Raw genomic sequence first — 23,907 nt, 5'->3', positions numbered from 1 at the left:
GCAGAAAACAGGCTTCCTCCTAGGCGCAGGGACAGCCAAGGCAACCTCTTCATGCTGTTGCGAAACGCGGTGCGGAGGCCACTGCAGGGCTGTGACGGGCAGCGTGTCCCCTCTCCCCCTTCTCTACCACCCACCTTGCAGGGAGAGGACCTGCACAGAACGCTTGCAGCCTCCTCGTTTGCAAGAACTCTTCTAAATCCGTGTATCAAAAAATGCATCTCAAAGATGTTATTAATAATGGCAATGCTATGTTCGCTAGGTATTGTGAATTGTGTATTACTGTACCGAAAGATTTCTTTCCAGTATACGTACGCTATGGTTTTGTCTAGTTTTCTATTATTCAGCCCATGTGGCTTTTACCACTTCCCTCCGGAGTCTCCACTGAAGTCTAATAGTCCGCATTGTTAGAAAACGTTTCCTGATATTCAGCTGCTTCTTCCTTCTATTCATGCACAGCAGAATTGCAAGCTCCCTGCCCGGTTGCGCCTTCAATTGTTTTAGGTGCTCCAGGCTCCTTTCAAACTCTGATTTTTTACCATCAGAACAGAGATTATATTCACCAGTTTCTCGCGTCCTTTGGGTTTGTTTTGTTGAAACTTAATATCCCTCCAGTGCTGTGCTCCGAGGTGCTGTCCTTGCTACTGCATGGGGAAGTCAGCCAGCGCTGGCCGGCATCGTCTGTTGTTCTATGCTTGCTCCATTAACTGCTCTGCAGTGGCTCTTCCTGACGTGGTCACTCTTCGTCCTTCCCAATTCATTTGGTAAAACTCAGTTTCCTCCAGTAAAACACCAGCACTTACTGAAGCCATTTTACGGTCTGACTACCGCCGCCCCACAGCCTCAGCCCAGGGAAGCTGCGCCGTGTGAAATACGGGTACGGTACCTCCTGCTGACACCAACAGCCGCTGCGGGTCCAGTCACACCAGTCAAACAGGGTGCTCTTTGCTAAAAAAAAAACAGGTTCCACCATGCCTGGAATAGGAGCCATTGGCTGGCTATTGCTGGGATTCAGAAGAAGAATGAAATAACTCTATTTCACTTGCTTTTCGTTAAAACCTGCTCTGCTCCCCGCTATGGGAAGACAAGTCGCTTCAGCTTCCCCTTGGGCACATTCAAACAACATCTTCTGCCAAAAAGCCGTCGCTTCAGCTTCCCCTTGGGCACATTCAAACATCAGCCTCCGCCGTGACAAGAGCAACGTCACTTAACTCTGAAATCCAGCTCCTCCATCAGCCGGTGCTGGCGGTGGCTCACGCAGGCAGCCCAGCAGCTTTGCTGGAAAACACCTGCTCTGTTTTCCTGAGGATAAGATTTCGGCATAACGGGTGCCTCTTGTCAAAACAATGGTATACGTTACCGCGTGTTTATTAAAGCGGGGACTCTGAAGCATGTAGAGTCCTTTTGAACTTAGTAAAAAGAATCGACGAACCCAGATCCCCCACCAAATTAGGACAGTGAGTTTCTGAACTCATTCTGGTGGAGAGAATAATCAGGTATTTCTTTCTTGCCTGAAGTAACTCCTGGATGCGGTTTCTTAAGGGAGACATTATCGGCTAGATTTGGTCATGCAAAATTGGAAATTGTTCCACGTTATGGGGAGAATGACTAATGAGCAGGGAGTCTGCAAAATGAATCCCTTCTCCGTTGACAAGAAAAATTAAAGACTCTGAAACTACTGAGACGCACTTGGAAGAGCCCGATTAAATTACTGCAAAACATGGAAAGCAAAGGGAGAGGCGTGCCTCGAGGCACGGAGAGGACATTGCCCAAAAGACTGACATTCGTCAAGCTTATTGATGATGCTACATAGCAAAGAAAAGCAAAAGTTTAGGAAAAAATGCATGCTTTGGAGGAATATTCAGTTCAGGCACTTGGTGCCACCAGAAGTTTCTATTTTCCTGACCTAGCAAAGAGTATGAACTTCTAATTTACTTTTTACACAATGAAACACATTTCAGCAGCTCATAATCTAATGCCTTTGCTTCGAGTTAAGCGCATTTAATAAAGGCAGGCCCTCAGGACTCATGAGAATGCAAAGAGTTGCTATTGGATGGGTCTAAACATCAGAGAAACAAATCACAGGGTAATTGGTTAATCCAATCTTCACCGGGATGGATCGTATGTGTGTTTTAGCAGACCATGTTCACACTAGAAAACTGTCAGTGCTGAGAGCAGCAGGGACTTTCTGGACACTCAGCCATTCTGCTGCTGCAAGTAGCACTTTCCCCCGCCCCCAAAAGCTTTGAATTGACTAAATATTTGGAGAAGAAATATCCTGTCATTTATTAGCAAAAAGTCCTGTCGGATTGGAAAGTGATGGAACTTTAAGTGCTGGTAAGTTGACAAACAAGGGGTTTCAGATGAAGCCTTCTTAAAATTGCAAGGATATGGATTCAAATGGGCACTTGCCTTTTTTTTTTTTTTTTTTTTTGCCATCTCACTACAGCATTTAAAATCATTAAAAAAGGTCTTTCTAAATGCATATTTTAAAAAAGAAAAAAAACATACACAGGATGAGGCTTTGTACTTCCACTTGATTCCAAAGTGATTTTTTATGGCTTTGTTATAAACCTCTTCAAAAAGGATTTCAAATGGAAGAACTGACAAACCATTAAGTATTAGTAAACATTGCAGCATTAGTGAGCTCCTGAAGGGTTCTGCTACCTCTGCTGAGGAATTTTCCTTCAAAATCTTTTCCAGCAGAGACTGTGGTTTCTGTAAAGTAACTTTTTTTTTTTTTTTCACCAGGAAAATGTCAGTATTACTGATTTTTTCCTTTAGCTTTCCTAGGGCACATTTACATGAAATACTCCATTCTAACAGAATTGAACCTGTTGGTTTAATCATCCAAATGTTTCCTTTGGGGTCACCCAGACATTAACCGTATTCCATAGGAGCTGTAGTCCTAAAGCCAGCACTTAAAAAATCATGAGACCTTAGGAAGCGGTGTGCCTCATAGGATGAGCAAATGATACAGGACATCATATAGATGTATTGCAGACAGCCAAAATTTCTAAATACAACCAAGTTTGTAAGCTCAAGGGGAAGGTATTTTGGCAACGTGGGGTTTACCTGCTTCTCCAAGGAGGTCCTTAAACCGCTCCGGTGCTGTGCCATGGTCCATTTTGACCACAGCAGCTTAACAGAATCTTGTTCACAGACTCTTCTCTACGGGAGGGAGGGCTCCGTGGGGCCTCGGAACATCTGATACGTGCTGCCATATCAGGGTTAACTAAAGCCATGCAATATTTAGCTACCAAATGACAAATTAAGTCTGCTGTTGTAAGAAAGCAAAGGAAGGAAACATGCCTTGCCAATGAATAGAGGAGGAAAGGGAAAAGCTAATGTCTCTATCCTATATATTCTAGTGGTCTTTAAAATGCAATTTTGATTTGGTTTCTGCTCTTTGGCTCCTTTTGAGTGCTCTCGAGTGCCCTGAAGTAAGAATCTTGGCACAACGAAGTATCAATTGACTGAAAATAGCCAGTATGTTTGACAGCAGAAGAATTAAGTGTTAATCATCCGGAAATGCAGTATGCTAGTCTTCTGGGCAAAATTATTCCTTAAATTCAGATATTCCTGTCTGGCTGAAATCAATGGAAATATCATATGCCAGTCCAAAAGCCACCAGACCACTGACACAACAGACAACCAGAAACACAACAGAGGTATCATATCAGTAGGGTTTCTATGCATAAGCAGAAAATCCGAGTACTGTAAACAGGGGGTAAAACTTTTGCTTAAACATGTTATGCCTTCTCAGCAGCCGTGGTTTTCAATAAGATAACAGTCCAGTTTCCCTTGTTTTCCAAAATAACTAGAGATTATTGATGTACTGCCAATGTTTTAACAAGGAGAGCTCACTAAATCCCACCCTGTCCCAAGTCTAAGATGAACACCATGGGATCAGGGTGGGGACAGCAAAGGAGTTGTGCAAAGAGGAGAGATGAAGAGCTGAGGAGTCTATTCATTGTTTTTCCATTTTAAAGAAAACACTTGCCTGTAACTGGAACCAAGAAGAGAGGCAGCCACCTCCTTTTTTTCATGTTTGGCAAATAAACCTATGTTAAGGGTACTTTGTTGGAAGTGTTTGTACTTTATTTATTTAAAAAAAATATACTGAGTACATTGATAGCACAGCATTTGGCCTATTTAAACTGGCGTGGAGAAGGGTAAAGGCCTATGTGTATTACTCTGTGAAATGTGCCTTAGAGTGGAGCAGAAATATATGGCTCTGGGGATATTTTCTTTCTTGTTAATACCAAAACCTTTTTATGTCCCATAGGGGAAAATGTTGAGGGTTTTTTTATGATTTCTAGAGGCTGGAGAGTAGCATCGTGAGTCACCCTAGAGATCCCACTTTTCCAGCTTCTAGTTTTGGCTATAGCTAGCAGAAAAAGATGCTCCTTTTTAAAGAAAAAAAACCCAGAGTAACAAGTGACTGAATAACCTGCTCACTAGAGATGCGTTTGAATTCAGTGGCAACCACGGATGTATATGAAGCTGGAACCACTACAATGGTTTAGAAGGATGGACTCCATAATGGGCAAAAATACCATCCCTGGTCTCCTGTTAGGTTAAAGGTAACATAATACGGAGCAGTTCCTGAGAACCCTTGAAGTTCACAACAGCTGAAGACTTTCGTTAGGAGTGTTTAATTAAACCAAAAACTCTAGAGAGAAAGCAAACATCCCAGATAGGTACAGCTGCCTGGTTAAATTCCAGCAGCATTAAAGTTGGCATGATTGCCACGTTCAGGCTAAATACTGTAAGAAGCACAGAAATATTAAGATTTATGCTGCATGCTTCAAGGAGTAATCAGTCTCCTTTCTAAAGGGTTTACCCGGCGACTGGTAGTTTTGAAGGCTGAGACACAAGATGTTAATCTGCAAAGGGTTTCAGGCAGCTCATTCTAATCTGTAGCAGTACACACAGCTCCAAACCATCCAAACCACACTTCTTTCTGTAAAAAGGGCGATTTCAAATGCAGAGGTGGTATTTAATCGGTCCCTGCTGAGAGCACTCACACTCGCATAAGAATGGGCCCCTGGGTGTGAAAAGCAGCCAGCCTGAAAATGCCCACAAGCCATGAAGGGCCATAGCTGATTTCTGTATGCCAGTTTACTGGTGATACTGGTGGATTTTGCATCCTGAGCCTTCTCCCAGCCTGCATACTCCCCCCGCCCCGCATCTGTCCACAAGTGCCAGTGGTGGCCGATGTCTTTGGCCATCCCTTCCCAATTTCCCCAGACTGGCTGTCATCTTTACCAGCTGAAAAAAAGGAAAATGGACCTCTGACCATTAGGAGCAGGAAACATCTGCACCTTCGCCATTTGCCATCCAAATCCACACTCGTGTTTTCATATGTTTTATTAAACTGTAAGCCCTCAGAGGATGAGGTTTTGCAGACTGGAGTTAGGCTGTTATATGAGATATTCAGGAAGTTATTTGCATCGACTGGATAAAAGCCTGTGGCAGCTGGGCGTGCTGCAGAAGCAAGTCAGAGACCGCTGCATCAGCCACCAGCCCAAGGAATAACATTAGTTCCAGCTTCACAATGAGTTGTTTACTGGCCTTGGCTGCCTGTGGGAACAGCCGAGAAGAGTGGAGGAAAAGGAGAGACAAACACAATGCGAGCGAGGCACGTTAGGTGGGAGGCTGGGCTTTAAAAGCAGACTCAGGATTTCAAACCTATGGAACTGGAGAGGGCTGAAAAAGAAAGAAAAGGGCACCAGCTGCTCCACAGCATAAACAGGCGGAGGCAAACAAGCCGTCTGCTGCATTACTCCTGCTGCCAGAAGATCCTCTTTCCCTAGCTGAAGGGCTGGTATTAAAGGTAAGAGATAAAAATAAAAAGCTTTTAGCTAGTGGCTCTGCTGGAAGGCAGATTCACTGAAAGGCAGCAGCAGCTCCCGGGGTGAGCTACACAGGCAAAAGCAGCAGCGCTTCCCTGGAGTATTTGTAATTATGTCCCTAAACATTTGAAAGCCTCCAGGTTTTCCAGCAGGAACCCGGGGCTTTCAGAGCAAACTGCTGGGGGACAAGAGTCCAGACTGTTCTAGCCAGCTCCTTTGAGAAGATTTAAAAAACCCCAAACCGACCCCAACCTAAAACCCAACCCCTTTCTAAATCTGTTTAGAAAGGCATTTTATTTTCACGGCCAGCTTTGCTTCGCAGCTTCCTAGTCTTACCCAACGCTTTCCCACTCCCCCCTCTCCTCCTTGCTTTTTTAATTGGAAGGAAAAACAATTACAGCCGTGCGAAGGAAAATCCGAGATTTAAACAGCTTTCCCCCTGCTCATTACCATCCCCGGCGTGGAGGCGCGGGCACGCTCTCGCAGGCTGTCCCTGCCAGCTAATTGCTCAGGAAATCCGCGTTACCCATTGTGGGGCTGTCCTTAAGCTGCTAATTCTGAACTGGGAGCTGCCTTGGCTGGGCAACGCTCTGGAAGGGAATACAGCCCCGCGAGAGGGACCCAGCAGAGACCGGGGCGCGGGGCGGGCTCAGGCACTAATAATACATCCCTACCCAATGGAAAGCGTTTCCTATCGAGACCCCCAAGAGTTCCCCCAGCCCACAGACCCTGCCCAGACATTGGGCCCATTCTTGTGTCCCGTTTCCCAAGACATGATGGCTGCAGCGTTCAGCAGTTTTCTTTCCTCTCCGAACAAAGGAAGGCAGACAACTACCAGTCGCTTTAGATTTTAAAGATGAACGGGTAAACTTTTAGAAAGTCGAGCACGCAGATCTTCCGCGTGGGACTAACTCGGCTCACGTTCCACGCACACAAAAAGGATAAATGTGGGCTGTCAGGGAGGAATCGGGCTGAAATCTGCCGAGCCGTGGGCATGATCTCAGCCCCGGCTGCTCTGCCGTGGTAAGTTTCTGCTTCCTCGCTTTTGAACTCAACAGAAAAGCATCCAGATTTCATGTCAGCTCTGAAAAAAGGATTGCAGTGTTTTCCGAAATCTGAAGGCTCAGACAAATCCGGGGGTTAAAATTACCCGGGGATGGGCTCGAGTTGTACATTTCAATGGAGATTAGCAATGTTTTTTCTATACAGCCAGATCTCATTCCTCATACTTGAGCTATGCTATGGTTGGGATGGGAGAGGCGAATGTTTCTGTTTAAAGTGAGAAAGATGATCTCCAAGTTTTTGGAAGGTAATTACTATGTGAGCTACTCCTCCAAACTGTTGCAGTGGAAATTGATATAATTCACATTGTAATTTTCATTGTGTCACTGCAGATGACAAGTTAAGGACTTTTCTAGCCTTGTTGTTTGTTTCAGATTTGCAAAAAATATCCCTTGGTTAGGGCTTCTTTTTTCTATACTTTAAGTCAGTATCATAAAGACACTTTAAGCTTAAGAAAGGATTGTATGTAAATGTGGCATAAACATAGACTTTCAGCTTACAATGATACATGCTTTCAGCTTCATGTAATGTGAGAACTGCTTCCTACAAACTGTATTACGAATTAGGAAGTTATATATTTTATACTGCAAAACTTAAAAGTGTTATTTAGCACTGTGGCTTTCATTTATGGCTAAAATCTACTCCTTTTAAGCTCAGTGGCGAAATTCCATGAGAAAAAGTCAAATACAGCTCTAAACAGATAGAAAACCTGGTGTCAGAAGTAAAATGAATGATGAACAACATACTTAATCTAAAGGTGCAGCTGTTTAGAAGAAATAGGATTTAACACAATATAAGCCCACTGCAGAAGAATTTGCAAGAAAAGTTGGGGTTTTTTAATGGCACTCCTCAATCTTTGTTTGAGAGGAGACAATTGTGTGTTTTTGTATTGCTCCCCTATATGAACAGAACAGTAAAACCCAGAGGATGGGAAGTGCAAAGTTCACAGGTTGGTGATAAGGATATTCCCCCCTCGTAGCACTTTTCCATCTTCTTTCCCTTACTAGCATTCTGAAAGCTAAAATAAAACAGGCAGGAAACTAACCTTGGTAACTTTAGGGGCTTCAAAGCCTCTGAATTGTAAAAGAAAGTCCTGAAAAACATGGGAGGGAGGAAGGGAGGGGGAGGCTGAGCATGCATTTCACTTTAATCCTTTGAGACTAAAAATGAGACTCCTCCTTAACTGGGGTTAGGTCAATTGATAAAAATCAGTGTCTTTCAAATTCTGGAGTTAGAAGTTCAGCTTGTACCGGACAGACAAACAGAACTAACGCCTGAACGCAACTACCCATTCACTTTCATTCAGAGTATTGTAATGAGAGGGGAGAAAACCCCGTGAAAAACCATCGCCTCCCAGTTTTCTGAGAAGCAGTGATCGAAACATTCACTGTGCCTGAGCGCTGCAGCTTGTGCCAGAGAGAGGATGCACTCCCAGCTGTAAGATGGTTGCCCTCCTCCAGCCTCTGACCTCATGGCTGGAGCACAAGAGCAGGAGTTAAGGCAATTTTACCCAAACCTTGGGCCAGATCCTGGGGTAAGGGTGCACTGTAGGAGGGTATGTTACTCCTGGAACAGGGCGTGTGAGAGAAGATTGCTCCCTGGAGAGACACGTACATGGCAAAACAATTTGGGACATCAGTTATCGTGGTACGGCATTGGCACTTATAGCGGCCGTACGTATTTACGCCAATGTTTGTGATTCATCTGTGCAGGCTGCGCCTAACTCTGCTTAAAAGCATATTTGGGTATCGGGGCTCTATTGACCGATGCCTGAGTGTTGCTGGCCAGGTGCACACAGATGATGTGGTGGTCCCAGCCTGACGGCTCACACAGTGCCCCGGGATCACAAATGAGATGCCAGTGACCCATCCCGTCTACGGGCTGGGGTGGGTGAGGATGGCTCCTGGAGCACAAATCCAGCCTCAATAGGTCTTTCCAGGTCAAGCGTGCGTGCAGAGGCTCACTCTGCTCCTTCACACGTTGCTCCTCCTCCGTAAATAAGGATCCGATTTAGTCTCAGGGAAGGGGAGCCATCACCTTTTGTGAAAGGCAAATTTGTCCCTTGAAAAGAGGAGCTCTTTATTCATGAGAACAGACAGTGGCTCTGCAACACTTCCTCTAATGCACCTTCTTCTCAGTTCAGTCCCGTAAAAGGGGGTAAAGATCCACACCGCTCCAGAGCCAAACTAGCCTTAGCTGACCCCAGCTGCAAGGAGAGTTTTCTGCATTATTTGTAATGGTTTGGTTTGGTTTTGCAGAAAAAGGAAAGTCTCTTTATCTTGGCAAGTGAAACTGAGGGACATTCATCAGTCCCTAAGCCCCGAGACAAAGGTGCGTGCTGGCAACAGAGCAGATTGCTTTCTCTGTACATAACATGATCTCATAATACTTTGAGTACCTATTATGCCTGTAAATAGATAGCCACAACGGAAGCTCTTATTTTCACCTAATAATATTCCCATTTTAATTTCTTGAACCCGCAGATAACACACCATCTTCCACCCCAGCATGCATTTGCTTTTACATGGTAAATGGATATTGACCGTAAGAGCAGCATCCCTTATAAAATACCAAAATGTCATTCCCCTTCTCTCATCTCACTATTAGAAATCTGATTTCTAAGAAACTTCACTGCAGAACCATCAGTCACTGGCTGACATTTGATATTTTTGCATTGCAAAGTGATTTCTTATTTATTTTGACACATTAGTGCAAATTTACCCTCTGTAACGCTTGCTGAAAACCAGCATAGCCGTGTGCTGTGCTTCCTCACGCGTCCTTTCATTACACACCACTGAATATTTTTCAAGACCTTAATGATTTTCCCCCAGAGGGGGGGTGAGAGAGATGACATGAAAACCCCAATCATGCCTCTAAATATCTTGCTGAGAAACATACCCCAAGGAGAAGAGGGAGCCCGGCAGCTCCGGGAGGGGACCATGTATCTCCAGCGCTCGGAGCAAATGAAACGAAGGCTGACGATACCCACCCAGTCCATGCTGCTGTCAGAAGAGACTTCTCAAACCTTCCCCTTTCCCTCCAGAATAAAGCAATTTGAGAGAACAAAGCCCTGTTTTATCAACTCCCTCCAGTAAATAAATGCAGGGCACAGATCCTTTAAGGTCCTGAGCACTGGAGCAGAGTACAGATTGCCTTCTGCCCTGCTGAAGGACTGTGCTCAGCACCCGCAAGGAAACCAACCGTACGTCCTTGCACCCAGTTTAGCTTGCAAAAGCTGAAATAGATGTTTGTGCTGTGGTGCTGGCGGCTGGATGGAAGCTTGTTGGTGCTAATGTATGCAAGGAAAAAAAAAAAAAAGGCCTATAATTTTTGGATAAACAGAGGTGAAAGTTCAGCTCTCCTGCTTCAGCAAAGGGACTGCAGAGGAACCAGCCCAGAGCCACGGTCCTGGGTGAGAGCGGTCAAACAAGGCTCGGGTGAAAGCACGGCTTCATGCGGCTGCAGGCGCCTCGCGAGGAGCCGAGGAAAGGCAACAAGGAGCCAAAAAGCCAAGCAATCACCAAGGAACCACTGGAAATTGTGTCAGAGAAGGCAAAGAAAGGAAGCTTTTTGGGCAGGACGCTGACTGGAAAGCATTTTGGAACCATAAGCAAATAAACTGAGTCCTGTTGTTGGATTCCCCAGTGGTTCAGGGAAACAGGACTCTCTTATTTTTTATTTTTTTTTCTTAACCATGCTTTGTAAATAAACAGGGATACATCAAAGACATAGCTACCTCCGTCACCAACTTCTACTTCTGAGTGAAAATAACCTGCAAATCTTCAAGTATTGGGTCAAACAGTGTAACTCGGCTTTTCATCAGTTCATCAGTTTTTTTCTTTGCATCTAAATCTTCTCCTATTGGGATTTCTATTGACTCTAGCAATGCTATTATAAAACAATCTCCCCTTAGTGAGACACCTAAGAGCGGAAAAAAGCAACATTCCTACAGTCCTCCATCATCAGATTGAGGTTCCCTTGCAAGCAAAAAAGTCCCTCTTACAAGAATAAAATAGTGCAAACTGTGCTGGGAAGTTTGGGGTGAATTCTGTCATTTCTGCGGACCAGACCCTCTAAAGGTCGTAGTGGATGGGGAAGGCTAAAGCGCGTCAAGGGTTAAAGGGGTGATGTAAATGGAGAGAGACATTCTCAGTGAAAACAAAAAGAGAGTCATGCCCTGAGGATCAGTGTCTGAATATGGGGTAAGTCAGTTCACTATTCTCTTCAGAAGGAAACATTTTAATTAGCTCAATACAAAACAGATACAGCACAGAGAAGTCACCATGAGCAGGAAATGCTTTGTAAGTCTCAGAGGACAGTTAGGAGACAACGGCAGCGCTGACCAATTAAAAAAAAAAAAAAAAAGGAAAGAAAAAAGGAGAGCGCCTTTAGGATTAGGTCCGATAGGCTCAAGTTTCCCCTTCTCCGTTCCATCTTGGAGAAGAATTAAATTGGGTTCCTGCTGCAATTGCGTTCGCTGACTTCCAGGCAACAGAAAGTAGCTGTTGAACTTGGAGGGTCTGCGAGGTTCCCGGAGAGCCCAGGCCACCCCAGGCAGGGAGGAAAGCAGCGGCTGGTGCGCTCTCACCTAGTCCCAGCGTGTCCCTGGGATGACTCTTGGTGGCTGAGAGAAATGCCTCATGGGCTCCCACGCTTTGTTTTTCTTCTGTCAAAGAGGATTTGAAAAGCAGACGGTGAAACCTGACTGGAACGATCCCAAGTAATTCAGGATTTCACCTTCCCACCAGGTGCGGGAGATGTTATTACACCCACAGCAAATACTGGGGAATGAAAGTACCAGTGGTACAGAAGACCCTTGCACAATAAGTGTCAAAGCCATGAATAAAAGCCTTCCTGCCTTGTCTTTTATGCTAACCATCAGAAAATGTCCCCCTTTGCCCAGCATACCAGCTAGGCATTCACTCTGATAAAACGCAGGGAAGAACGGCTCTTTGAAGCTACAGAAATCTTTGCTGGACTTCAAAGTCACACTTCTGTCTACTTTCCTACTGTTCTCAAATTCATCATTTAGGATTAGTAAATGAAAGAGATTAAAGCATTTCTACTTTCCAGCGCTTCATATAGTCAATAGTGCTTTGTTTACAGGCAGCTGCTTCGTTTCCCACTGTCTAATCCCACCCTTTCTCCTGCTCCTACCACACCGGCGAAGAAACGTAGGCAAATGTTACTGTGAAACTACAAGAAGCTCTGGGGAGGATGGAGAGCTCACAGCAACTCGGCAAGCTGGTCGGTTTAAAAACCAACCCCAAACTTGACGTCCCAAGCCCTTTCCCATCCCCAGCCATTTCCCTGCAGCAGCAGCCAGGTCCAGCAATGCCTGCTGTTGCCGGTACAGCTTTCCGTAAGCCCACGCTGCTGGCACTGGGAAAACGGAGCCAGCATCGCCGTGCAACACAGTTACTGCCCTGTCAGCCTCAAAACGGGAAAAGTCAGCAACCAGATTCCCCCAAACTGGAGGTTTGTTCTTACAACTGCTTTCAGGTAATGCTCTCAAAGTTCTTTGCAACAAAAAATAATTAGTGAAGCTTTATTGAAAAGAGAAAGTATTAGTAAGCGGAGATCCCGTTGCAGGCACCGAGGTACTGCGAGAGTGGCAAAGCAGTGGGGAACTCAGTGGTGAGATGGTTTTGTTGTGTTTTCCAGTGCTGCTTTGCTTTCTTTGAATTCACATTTTGTGGTTTTCAAGTGAACACTTGTAAGCCCTTAGAAATAATAGCTTGGTGGTGTTACGATTGCTCATTAGCACTGTCATACAATTGTCAGAAATGTTTACTTTTTCAGGTAGAAAAAGTTTCTTGTTTATCTATTAAGTCCATATTCAAACAGTTGCACTATATCTCACCTTACCTATAGTACTCCTACCAGTCTGGAAGAATCCAAGTCCTATAGCCTCATGTAGAATTGTCATGTATGCAAAAATCTTCCAAACCCCCAAACAGCTCTCCCCCAACCCAACAAAACCTTTTTTGAGCCTTCTGCATAATTAAAATAGAATGAAGGAGGGAAATAAAACCCAAGAAATTGAAGAAATTATACAGTTTGTGGTTGTAAAGCTGTAACCCTGGACTCAGTCGTAGAAGTGAGTTGCACATCATACGATCATTGTACCAACTGGGCGAGTGACAGGGAAGTGAAAACCCTCTAATGAATGTAGTTCTTGTCAAGAGAAGGCATAAAACGCACGCTGTGCCCAAGGAAAATACTTATTTATTTCCAAGGTCAAGGTCCAAGACTATACCAAAACACAACAAATGCTGCCGTAACCTAGACACATTTCTGGACAAAACCCAGAGAACCTCCCCCCCAACCGCAGTATCCCCACCTTTTGATCCATCAGGTTTTGGCTTCTGTACCTATGAAACTTTTGTGTCTCAAGATTTAGAGACAATTGCGATAATCTAGAACGAGATCCTTCAGATTTGAAAGGTTTTCACATTCGGTTCGTATCAGACCTCACAAGAAAACGCTTTGCAGTGTTTAGTTATTTAAATGAACACACAGAGGATGTCCTACATATTCGGACTGATAAAGTTACATTCATCTTACATCTCGCATGAGAAAGAAAATGTGAAGATGCAAAAATGTCAGTCCCAAACTTCATGCTGTTTTTTCTGACCTCAGTTTGATGGGCTTGTGGGGAATGAGGTGTTTATGAAGCAGAAAGAATGGGCTTAATAGAATTACAGAATCTGATTTTAAAGTGTGCTTTTTACCTGCAGTAATTTTCTGTACTAACAAATGGTTGGTCTGAATTAAGCTGCAAACTGGCTGTTTTGGAGATTTCTTGGGGTGCCAGGTGGAGGAAATAAAAGAGTTGTAAACAGGATACTTGTGCACCATAGGAAGTAATACGTAGATGTTTTCCTTTATTTTCAGTACACGGAGGACAGGGGATATCTCTACAATAAAAGGCAAATGGAAGTAAACCCTGTCAGCTACTCTGCTGAATCCCACTTCATAACTCTGAGAATAACAGGGTTAAATGAGTAAGCAACAGCTGCTGTAGGTTTACTTGTACCATCCCTTCTACGAGAGAGAATATTCCTAATATTACCACATTAAACAGGCTGCATGTTCTGTTATAGCACCAATTCTGATAACAGCTAGGTACATTCCTGCTCTCATGTACTGCCCCCCATTTTAGATACAGGATTTAAAGTTTTGGCCTGCCTAAAATACAGAACAGTAAAGTGGTTTTCTTTATATTCACTTCACTCAGCATTTTAAAATGTATTGCTAGGGTTTTTTTCCCAGCAAGGCAATAGCAGTGGTGAACGTGGTATAAATGAAGAGCATCCTACCACTTTAATCCTTAGTGAAAAGGAAGGAAAGTGAATTTTACATTCAGAAAACTAAATCTGTAGACTCAAGCTGCAGAATTTAAAGCACATGGCTGAGTTTCAAAGCAACTTGCCAGCTTGTTTAAACACTTCAGTGTTAGATAGGTAAACAATACAGGCCTGTATTTTAAAGACCATAACGTAGCTAAACAACTGCTGGCAGGCAATTCCCATAGACTTATACACCAGAAAAACTGGTGTTTGACCTTGTGGCTGTCTGATGCAGAGCAGGGAAAAAAGAATCAAGCGATTGAGCATCTTTTCTCCCGTGTAATGAGTATCTGGGTCAGGCTGCTGGCGACGGCCACGTAGGTCAGTAGTAAAGGTAAGCATTTCAAAGCCGCCTTTCAAACCTGCTGTGTCAGGCTGTGTTTTGAAGAGCAGCCAAAATCCTGGACTGTGTGCACAGATTGGAAAGTGGAGTTTCCATCAGCCTCCTAGGCACATGGCTCTGTAAGGTTTCAAAGGACACCCAATCCCTCTCAGACCTCCCCAGTTAGACATGAAGCCTGGACTAGAATAGTCTGGCACACCTGGTTTTTACACACTGCAGAAGAAAAGGATCTACTTATGGAGTTTACATTTCAGAATAAACAAAAATTGCTCCTGATGGAGATAACATGCACTCTCTTTGCTGAAAGGGAGTTACAAGCCAAGAATTTAATGCATTAGGCTGAGGGTTAAGCTAAGAGGCACAGATATTCCTGTTGGAGCTCATGTATGCTTTTGAATCTAAGTTCTTGCTTAAAGGCATTTCAACTTGTAGGTGAGACCTCCGCTTATTTAGATTAGCACCTATTCAAAGGAGGTGCACCTTTGAGATTTTACCAATATCCTTTTCATAAGTTTCAATGTTTAGTATCTTTTTTAGGTCATTTCACAATAAAGTTCATTTAGGCATGAATTAGTAGGAAAAAAAACCTGAGATAAGTGCAAAAGCACAAAGGGGTGCAAGGAACATTTTGCTCCCCTACGCAGCCCATTCCCTACCCTGCCTGTCCCCCCAAAGCCCTGTACAGTTTGCATAACGAAGCACTTGCCTACATGCCCTGTAGGGAAAGCTCCAACATGGGATCGGTCTCCTCTGTCATTGCCACAGCAATCGGATAAAGGCATATCTACTTCTGGTTTGAACATTGGCTAATACAGGATATCATCACAAACGTGTAAATCAAAACGCAACTAAAATGAAGGAAGAATTTACTAAATTGGGTGAAGAGCATGTACCAAAGCTGCCTACGAATATCATAGGGAATTCCGGTAGTTCAAGGCTTGCACAGCAAACTCAGCCAGAACAGCAAACCAGCCCAAAGCACCACTTCGCTGCCCCAGTCCTGACACTGCCTCAGCCTGCAGAGAGCACGAACCCTCCCCGACAGGAGAGACCTAATAGTTCCAAGTCATCTTTTTGGATGTCAAAAGGTTCAAGTAATTTGAAAGTCATCTTTCTGAGAAGCAAGATCTGGGGATCCTCCCTTACTGCTTTTTTGCTTTACGTCCAACTAATGTGTAAGGGGCAAAGGCAAGGTGCTGCCTGCTCTCTGGGTCCCAGGGCTGGTTTCTGTAAAGCCTGCAGTTGTCCAGGCACTCCCAGGTGAGGGCAGAGCTTGCACCTTCCATCTGGCAAAGCCGTGGCTATTACATCTGTCTCAACACTTGACATTTTACCAGCTGACTCACAGCCTGCGTGCAAGAACAATTGTCAGCGTGAGCTTTTCCAGTAGGAAAACATATGGAAGACATTTGATTTTGATCAGTTTGCATCCCAAATTGTCCTGATTCCATGCTTTCTTCCCCAGTTTATTTGTTTATATGTTGCCATTTCAACCTTTAACACGAGTCAGTGCTGTTGAAACTACACTGTCAGAGGATCACTTTCTGGAATGGATCCTACTCTTCACAAGGGTTTCACCTCTCTAAATTACTCCATAGTTGTAGCTACCAAGATGTTTCTTAGATTACAAGAAGATCACAAACTTTGTTTTATATTTGGTTTGCTGTAGTTTATAAGGCAAAAGGTCTTTTTCTTCGTTGTCCAACTTTGCTCCACATTTCCAAGATGTACCGACTGCAGCGCCCATGTTCCAACTCACAAACCCTCCTCACTCCAGCGAGGGAGACTTTCCAACTGCTTATCCTCCCAGGCCTTAAAAACAATACTTAGAAGAGCAATAAGAGAACATCAAGACAGTTCAGAAAGCACTTATTTCCAACAAACAGCATGCTTACTTCAACTCTACAATTCTCTAAAGCTTGCTGAACTGAGACAAAGTCTTACAAGGGCATAGTTTGAGATTTCTGAAATCTCAGGTTCTGAACGTTGACAAAGAGTAGAAATGAAACAAAGCTGTTGGTACTTAGGGGAGTCCTTTTTGCAAAGCATTTTACATTTGCAAAAAAAAGTCCTTCTAAAAGTAATACCATTTTTGCAGAAATTTTTAAGGAAAAAAAAAGAGCACCGTTGTCCAAAAGTGACAAGCATAACTTTAGAAAGTATTTTTGAAAAACATTTCTGAAATACAACATTTCAGTTTTTCACTTTGAAAAACATGTCTAAGGATGCTCCTATTTTCAAATAGAAAAAAAGGCAAAGCAGTACTTTGTTAACATGGGTTTGGGTTTTTTTAGTACTTTTGCATCAATAAAGGTTGAAAAACCATAGAACTTTCGTTCCTGCACAGTTAAAAGCAAACACTAAAACTTTCAGCTTCTTTCTCCTCTTGTTACAAGTTTAGGTGAACATTTCAGACTGTATGATTCTATACCTGGGCAATATCGTGGGTCCATGATTTAATTTTTTTCCAAACACACTGGGCCAATTCCATCTCAAATTTTAAAGAAAAACCTTTCCAAGTGGAAAGTTGGAATTAGCAATCACTCTCCTTCCAATAGGAGGACAAGGGAGCAATGGGGGAAGGAAAGGAAAGGCTGAGTACAGTAACTGCTGTGTTCAACTTTGAAAAATCCCAATAATCGTGAAATTTTTAAAGACTACCTTGAAACCTAATTACTGGCCTTGTTTGCACATCCATTAATTTAGAAAGGAAAGGGCATGTGTTCTGTTGCACAGCCAGTTTAGGTGATAGCAGGTTGCAAGACTGATGGCATCTATTTCTCTCTCCTTTAGGATGAAAGGATTCATGACGGAGACGTGGTAGCAAGGTGTCAAGCAACCTTCCTGGAATGTGTTTCTTCAGGAAGAGAAGAGATCACTGCCTTATTTTATGGATGTCACTGAAGTAGACTTTGAAGTTCTTTGGAAGCACATCACAAACTTGGCATGGGAAACCACAGCAACAATCATACCTGTTTGATAGATGATTCCTTTAAGTATAACTTGTATGGAGCCGTGTACAGTGTGGTCTTCATCCTTGGTTTGATTACTAACTGTGCCTCCCTCTTTGTTTTCTGCTTTCGGATGAAAATGCGAAGTGAAACAGCCATTTTCATGACAAACCTGGCTGTTTCAGATTTGCTTTTTGTGTTCACTTTGCCTTTTAAAATTTTTTATAATTTCAACAGGCACTGGCCTTTTGGAGATAGCCTGTGCAAGATTTCTGGTACAGCATTTCTCACTAACATCTACGGAAGCATGCTGTTCCTCACCTGCATTAGTGTTGACCGTTTCCTCGCTATCGTCTATCCATTCCGATCTCGCACCATTAGGACCAGGAGAAATTCTGCCATAGTCTGTGCTGGTGTTTGGATACTGGTCCTCAGCGGTGGAATTTCAGCTTCATTGTTCTCCACAACCAACATTTCCAACACCAGCACAACCTGTTTTGAAGGTTTTTCCAAACGTATCTGGAAAACCTATCTGTCTAAGATCACTATATTTATTGAAGTGGTAGGATTCATAATTCCTTTGCTACTCAACCTCACGTGCTCTTCTTTAGTTCTCAGGACTCTCCGGAAACCTGCCACCTTGTCTCAGATCGGGACAAACAAAGAGAAAGTATTGAAAATGATCATTGTGCACGTGGCCATTTTTGTCGTGTGCTTTGTGCCTTACAATTCCATACTCTTCTTGTATGCTCTGGTGCGGTCCCAAGCAATAGCAAATTGCTCCTTGGAGAGGTTTGCGAGGACAATGTACCCAATCACGTTGTGCATTGCAACAATGAACTGCTGCTTTGACCCTTTCATCTATTACTTTACATCAGAATCCTTCCAGAAGTCTTTCAATATAAAAACCCAGATAAAAATGGATTCTCTTTTCAAGACTGAGACACCTCTAACAAAGACTGCACTACCAGCACCACAGGATGAAATAAGTGACCAGGCTATTACAAATGGAGGAGACCCAACATCTGAATCGCATTTCTAGTGAGATGTTTACACATGGAGTTATCCCCCATTAACTTCCGATTAACACCATGTGTGAAATAGTTGTTTCAGAATTTGTGGGTTCACACATGGTGTTAATGAAGAAAAGTTGCTGGGGCATAACTACACAGGTAGACAAATCCTTACACTGGGATGGTCCCATCAGATACAACAGGTGAACATGAAATATAAAAATCCCAATGGATCTCCCTTTGGAGATTATGGAAAGGTAACAATGTATGCACCAACTAAGGAGGGAACAGAACAGCTTCTTTAGTCAGAATGTGCCAACATTTGGCATTTTTTAGCCCCAACAGTTGACATGGGACTGGTTGGGAAATAGCAAATTTAATTTTCTTAGAGATATCTGTCAATATTTCATGTCTTTGGGAAATGCATCATCATATGTTAACTCAATAACTTCACACAATATGTATGTTTGCTTAAAAAGACATAATAAAAGCTTTTGGCTTTTCCTTATTTCACTGCAAGAGTATACATTCTGGTTTTAATAGATACAGGCATGCTGAATTTATTGTATGGAGAGGTTTCATGTGTAAATAATTGTTCTGAGAGTAGGCAAAACAGTTGCCTGGTGATAGAGAAAAAAATAATAATTGAAAAGAATAATTAATAATGCAGTTTTGAAAGAAGAAGTTTCATTTTTGTCAGATTAAGCTGTCTTTTAATTTATTTTAAATGGCACCTCCAGGGAGAAGTAAGGAGCTCATTACTGTTCTGTTGCACCTGGGCTTTTACATCCTAGGAGATTATATGTGACTATTTCTGGCAAGGGCTAGACCATAAAGCCAGCTGAAGGAAAGGGCCTGAAACACCAGAGTTCTTGCAAGGGCAAATATCCTATGTGGAAATTGAGTGCAGCTGAAGGGCTGAAGAACCAGAGTGCTGACCTTAGTAAAGAGCTTGTTTGGATACAGACAGCTGGTGTTAGAGCATCCAATTGAGAGAAGATCTTGTAAGTGATTGCTTGCCAGTTTTTGCTATACAGTCAACTAATTAAACTAGAGGGTCTCAAAGTAACTCCAAAAGAAGAGTAAGTAAAACGAGTTAGACGCAGTCTTTTCTTAAGTCAGTTACAGCAATGTTCTCTTGTTTTTCAATTCATTTATTACATATCCTGCATTTCCTTTTATAGCTCTAGATGATAGAAATATATGGAAAGTTACCTATCTGTGTGTCATTGCATTTTAACCATATGCAAAGTGAAAGCCAGTGCCGTGCCTCTTTCCTTCCCGTGCAGGCCCGAACCCAACTGTTTAGAGGGCTTTTTAAAATTTGTATTTCCTTTGGCCAATGAGCCCATTTCAACACTTCTCATAAAATGCATATATTTCAGAGAAGCTGTTTCCATAACTTCAGATCAAAATGCAAAGTGAGGCAAGAAGGATTTTGCAGGCTTCGATACAGGCAGGGTTTTCTGTATGCATTAAACCATCCTTCACAGCACAGTGCTGTCTAGGGAAGAAGAGGGGATTGTGAAACCATCAACAACTCTGACATGTCCTAAGCTGTGTGAAAGACCTGGGGCACCCCTGTTCCGCTGCCCTGCCATTAAATAGTTGTCAAAAATCGTACTTAATGAGAGAAGAGCTCCACTTCTAGGGATGGGAGAGAGAAGGAATGAGAGTGTGGAGGATTCACTAAAAACCTGAGGGTGCATTTAAAACCATCTTCCTATTTGCAAGAAAAATATATGATACACAAGTGCTCTTCTCCGAGACAAAACCTCATATTATTTCAGTTTTACAAAGACAGATGAGAAACTTGTTTACATGCCAGCTTGCTCTCAATGGGCAACATACAACTGTCAGCTTGTAAATCTTACTTTAAAGCTGCTTCTTTCCACTTGCAAGCAAGAAGCAGGAAGACGAGATTCCCGAGTTACGTGGGGTTTGGGAGCTTCGTGGGACAGGGCTGTTCTCACACACAGTGGCTGCTCAGTTGCTCTGGGGTGAGAGCAGAATTTGGCCCAGCACCTCAGAGCTGACAGCAGAGGAATAACTCATCTGCAAGAATCCTGGAAGACCTTCTGCTCTGTGCTCTGCAGACCTTCCTCTAGTTAAATCCAAGGGAAGAAAAAAAAAAAAAATCAAAATCACCCTAGAAACCACTGTCGAGGCTTCTTAAGGAAATGTTAAAAGAGAGGGGGGAAAGAACTGCGTGTGACTGGACAACCTCCAGGCTGTACGTACATAGCTTAACTGTAATCTGAGCATAATGGGTGTCTTTTTCTAAGTGAAACTAGTGCCAATGCTTACAAATTTCTGTTTGCAGTTTTATGGGGCAAGAGCTGCGGTCAATATTCTCACATAAAATGTAATACTATCATCATGTGCCAAAAGGCTAACTGAAAAGATTCATTATTTTGTAATTTAATACCTTATAAATTATATGGAGATCATATGTTGACTGACACTCACATCTGCTAGGATAGTTCTTGACTAATCTTTTTTTCTAGGTCAGGTATACCAAGTAAATGCTCTATGGTTTGTGTATAAATAACCAATTATGCATTCAGAGAGAGGAAAAGTAATTTTTCAGATGTTGGTAAAGCCAAGCTGGAAGGAACGATGGGGGTACAAAGAAAAGTGGATTCACAGTTTTTCTGGCTGAGGTGCAGCTCAGTGTTCTTTCTCCCCTTTCTGACAAAGGGCTATTGTCAGCAAACGGGACACACCAGAACTATGAGTTTAAAAGCAAAAAATCAAATTAGTTAGAAGTCGATGCCTTTATCTAGCTGAAGCTGAGAGACAGGACCCAGTAATCCTCTTGGATGCTAAACATACAGCATCAATCAAGGATTTCATTGCTGCCAGCCAGCTCACTTTTCCTATTCCCCAGTCCTCCGCATGCGATTCATTTGCTGTAAGCTCACCACAAGCTTTGCAACTCATTGCCCTGCTGGAAAGCTGAAGCTCTGAAAGGGAATATGAAAACCTCTCTGCCCAAATTCACCTTTGTATAGGCACACCTATGCAAAATGCCACGCCAGTCTGAGTTTTCATGGTAGATGTCCTGAGAGGAGGAAGCAGGGCCTTGTATTACAGTCACCATGAAAGCCCCTCCGCGTACAGTAGGCTTTTCTTAGTAACACAGCAGGCTCTGCATCAGATGAAATGTGCCAAGTGTTTGTGGGACAGCATAAATCTTCACCAGCTTTTTAGAACCAGTGCAAACTACCTAGGCTCGAGTCCATGAAACGCAAGAGCAAGCAGGCAGAACAAGTCACCCATAAAAGTCACGTAAGTAAGAAAGATGAAAAGTTCCTGTGCTGCACATGCGAGTAAACAGCTACTCAGAGAGCAAGGCTCTGTTCCTCCTAACCTTGCCCACCACAGACCTGCCCGATGGATTCAGCCTCTAGGTCCCTCTGAAAACATCCCCATGACATTTGTAGGAAGTTGTCCCTGTGGTGCTGCAGGGGTGACACTCTCTGCTCTCTCTCCCTGCCCTCTGCCCAGCAAAACCCGAGAGGACTTCCCTCTGACAAACAGCTGGTCAAGGAAAAGGGGACCTATCGCACTGATAAGATTATAAGGCACCTCTGATGATCTTCTCAAAGGCCAGTGTCCCTAAAGAGCTCCCCAGTAACGCTCTATGTCATTCCCAGTGGGTGGATTTGCTGTACAACAGGCAGGAAATTAGCATCTCAGAAGCGCTGCCTCAAAACAGAGACCAGCAACAGAAAATGGTCCCTGTGAAAGCACGTCTACGCAGTGCTCGATTTGGAGAAAGCAAAAACAGGAGGCGTGAGGGAGCCAAGAGGAGCAGCCGAGACCATTTCCACAGCACACCACGGAGCACAGCGAGGAGATGCTCAAATTATCATCGACCCAGGCTGCAAAGTCCAAGCAAAAGAGGCAGAGCGGTGCGTGCCAGGAGCAGGACGGCCAGGCTCCTGTATGCCCACAGCTCTGCTCAGCAGCCGGCTGCAAAGGTGACTGTCCCGCAGAGAGGATCAGGACAGCCACCCTGTGCTTCTCCGCCGGTGCAGGGCACCAAAAGCCAGGCTGGGTCTCACTGTGCCAGCCAAGCAAACGTAACCCTAAGCGCAGGATAACCCCAGAGCTTTGCTGTGTCTGAGACTGCAAATGGTTCTTTGGGTAGGATTTGAGAACAGAAACAAAACAGTCCTCGTTTCAGTAAGCAGATTATGTTGCTCAGCGTTAAGAAAGAGGCAGAGCTATTCTTCATAAGATTAGAAGTCCAAGCCCTGTTTCCCTGCCTAATGCTGGAAAAGCTGTCATTTTAACTTCTGAATGCTGACCTCAAGCTTACCCCTGAGAGTCCTATCTGGGTACAAGCTGCGCATTTTCTCTCTGACACACTCCTAAGGACCATAACTCAAATCACCCCCGAGATGCTGTGCTATGGACGTGCCTTGTTTAGAAAATTAAGTTTGTGGGATATTTAAGATGGACTCAAAAAGCCTAAAAAATGAGGAAGATCTACTCAAAATACCTTTTTTTACTTCCCACAGCAGTGGTCAAAGATCCTTTTCTCTAGGTACCAGTTCCAGCTGCTGGAATCTTCTCCATTTCATGTTTGTTCTATCAATATCTGGATATATTAGTAAGGGCTTGTTCTGCCCCTTGCTGTGCTTTTTGCTCTAGATGTGAAACATAGCGAGTTTGCACCAAGAGTGAAAGATTGCTAGGCAGAGCTGTAGATAGAGCAGATGTGGACAACGTGTGAAGGACTGTGCCTGCCAGGGTTCCTCATGGGGAAAAGGGCTGGTCGAGTTTTGGAGCATGCTGGGGTGGAGGAAAGGGGGGCGGGGGGGGGGGGGGGGGGGGGGGGCAGAAAATAGACAGTCTTAAGCTTGTCATTTAACACAGTGATTTTAACCGCTATAAAACGGGTACATTTCACAGCAAAGAAAAGCATAGCACTATTCCTGTTTTTTCTCTAGAAACAGTCATTTCACTTTAATGTTTAACACTGCTGGCTGTTCTTGGTTTTGATTCTTAAATTTAGCTTCCATACAAAAACAACAGCACACACACACACCCCTAAAACACTGGGACAAGCAAGAAGTCAAGCAGTTTGTCTTTAGGATCACTGTGCATATGTTTTCCCAGAATACTTAACTGTCCAGTAACCAAGAAAACCCTGCGCTAGCTTTTCTCTGCCTGGAGGATTTTGACCAATATAAATATTGTATAGAACTTAACATGCATGTTTTGCACTGTTTGCTCTTTTATGTATCTGTGGGCATGTGTGTGCATGTGTGTGTATAATGAAAAAGGAAAGTTTTTTCCCAAAAACCAGTACGTGTGAGT

General features: G+C 43.5%; 1 protein-coding gene across 3 annotated transcripts in view; it reads left to right on the top strand.

The window, feature by feature from the left end:
- Window positions 1–23,366, top strand: part of LPAR4 (lysophosphatidic acid receptor 4) — a 33,189-nt gene extending 9,823 nt beyond the window's left edge. The window contains exons 1-2 of one of the 3 annotated variants that reach the window (XM_049828068.1): window positions 5,498–5,836; window positions 17,406–23,366. In XM_049828068.1, coding sequence (XP_049684025.1) covers window positions 17,559–18,605 — 1,047 coding nt within the window. In that variant the 5' untranslated portion in view covers window positions 5,498–5,836; window positions 17,406–17,558 and the 3' untranslated portion in view covers window positions 18,606–23,366. Of the gene's footprint in view, window positions 1–5,497; window positions 5,837–6,505; window positions 6,879–17,405 lie in introns of those variants that run through there. The other 2 variants (XM_049828069.1, XM_049828070.1) reach the window with 2 other exon arrangements.
- The last annotated feature ends 541 nt before the right edge of the window (window positions 23,367–23,907 follow it).

Source organism: Accipiter gentilis, chromosome 24 (genome assembly GCF_929443795.1).
Source record: "Accipiter gentilis chromosome 24, bAccGen1.1, whole genome shotgun sequence".
Taxonomy (NCBI): Eukaryota; Metazoa; Chordata; class Aves; order Accipitriformes; family Accipitridae; genus Astur; species Astur gentilis.
This window is presented reverse-complemented; position numbering and strand designations above follow the sequence as displayed.